Source organism: Alligator sinensis, unplaced genomic scaffold (genome assembly GCF_000455745.1).
Source record: "Alligator sinensis unplaced genomic scaffold, ASM45574v1 scaffold569_1, whole genome shotgun sequence".
In the NCBI taxonomy this organism is placed as follows: domain Eukaryota; kingdom Metazoa; phylum Chordata; order Crocodylia; family Alligatoridae; genus Alligator; species Alligator sinensis.
The window spans coordinates 1,384,977-1,385,695 of record NW_005841914.1 but is presented as its reverse complement, the minus strand read 5'-3'; the positions used below and the strand labels follow the sequence as shown (position 1 = coordinate 1,385,695).

The following is a 719-nucleotide window of genomic DNA, read 5'->3' as shown; positions in this document are numbered from 1 at the left end:
AAATAGCTATACTCCTTTTGCAACTGCACCAAACTTCATTGTTTGTTTGTTTTAATCGACTGCTTTTGTATTTGCAATAAACTCGCGTGCAATAAATCTGTTACTTATTTCAGTGTTTGTCATTTTACTTTTAAACTGGTAGTTTATAATCATGGCATGTCTCGGCTATTTGGGGTTTCTTATTCTAATCTCTCCTAATCCTTGTCACAGTATTGTTTTTCTCTTGTATTTTTCAGATCACTTATTGTACTTCTTTTGAATTTGGAGTAAATGCACGTACTATAAGTTTGCCGCTTAATGTTTTAAAGCTTGATGTTTTGTTTTTCACTTGCAGTTTAAAATAAGTTGTGGCTTTACTGTTTTCCTTATTTCTGTCTGTCTCGCTCCCTTTCATGGTAGCTTAATTTTTGTCTCTCTCTTTTTATTCCCTTAGATATCTTAAACCCTTTCACTGTAATTTAATCTGCTAATATTTTGGACAAGGAAAGGAAAAGAACAATGATGTCAAAACGGGCCTTCCTCTGCAGTTTGGGCTCTCTCTATTTGTCGCTCCTGTTTGTGTTCCTGCTAATGGACGTTTATGCCAGGCCTGCAAATAATTCTGCCTTAAAAGAGAAGGCACCTGACAGCAAAGATGAAAATGAGATCTTGCCTCCAGACCACCTCAATGGGGTCAAAATGGAGATGGATGGACATCTTAACAAGGAGTTTCACCAGGA

The 719-nt window shown here is 36.6% G+C and overlaps 1 protein-coding gene across 1 annotated transcript in view; it reads left to right on the top strand.

Annotated features, from left to right (window-relative positions):
* The window catches only part of SDF4 (stromal cell derived factor 4), a 29,027-nt gene that overhangs the window by 886 nt on the left and 27,422 nt on the right, over positions 1–719 (top strand). Inside the window, exon 3 of the mRNA XM_006018809.3 lies at positions 434–719. This exon is cut by the window's right edge and continues 81 nt beyond it. Within this exon, the coding sequence (XP_006018871.1) occupies positions 499–719 (221 nt within the window). The 5' untranslated portion in view covers positions 434–498. The remainder of the gene's footprint in view (positions 1–433) is intronic.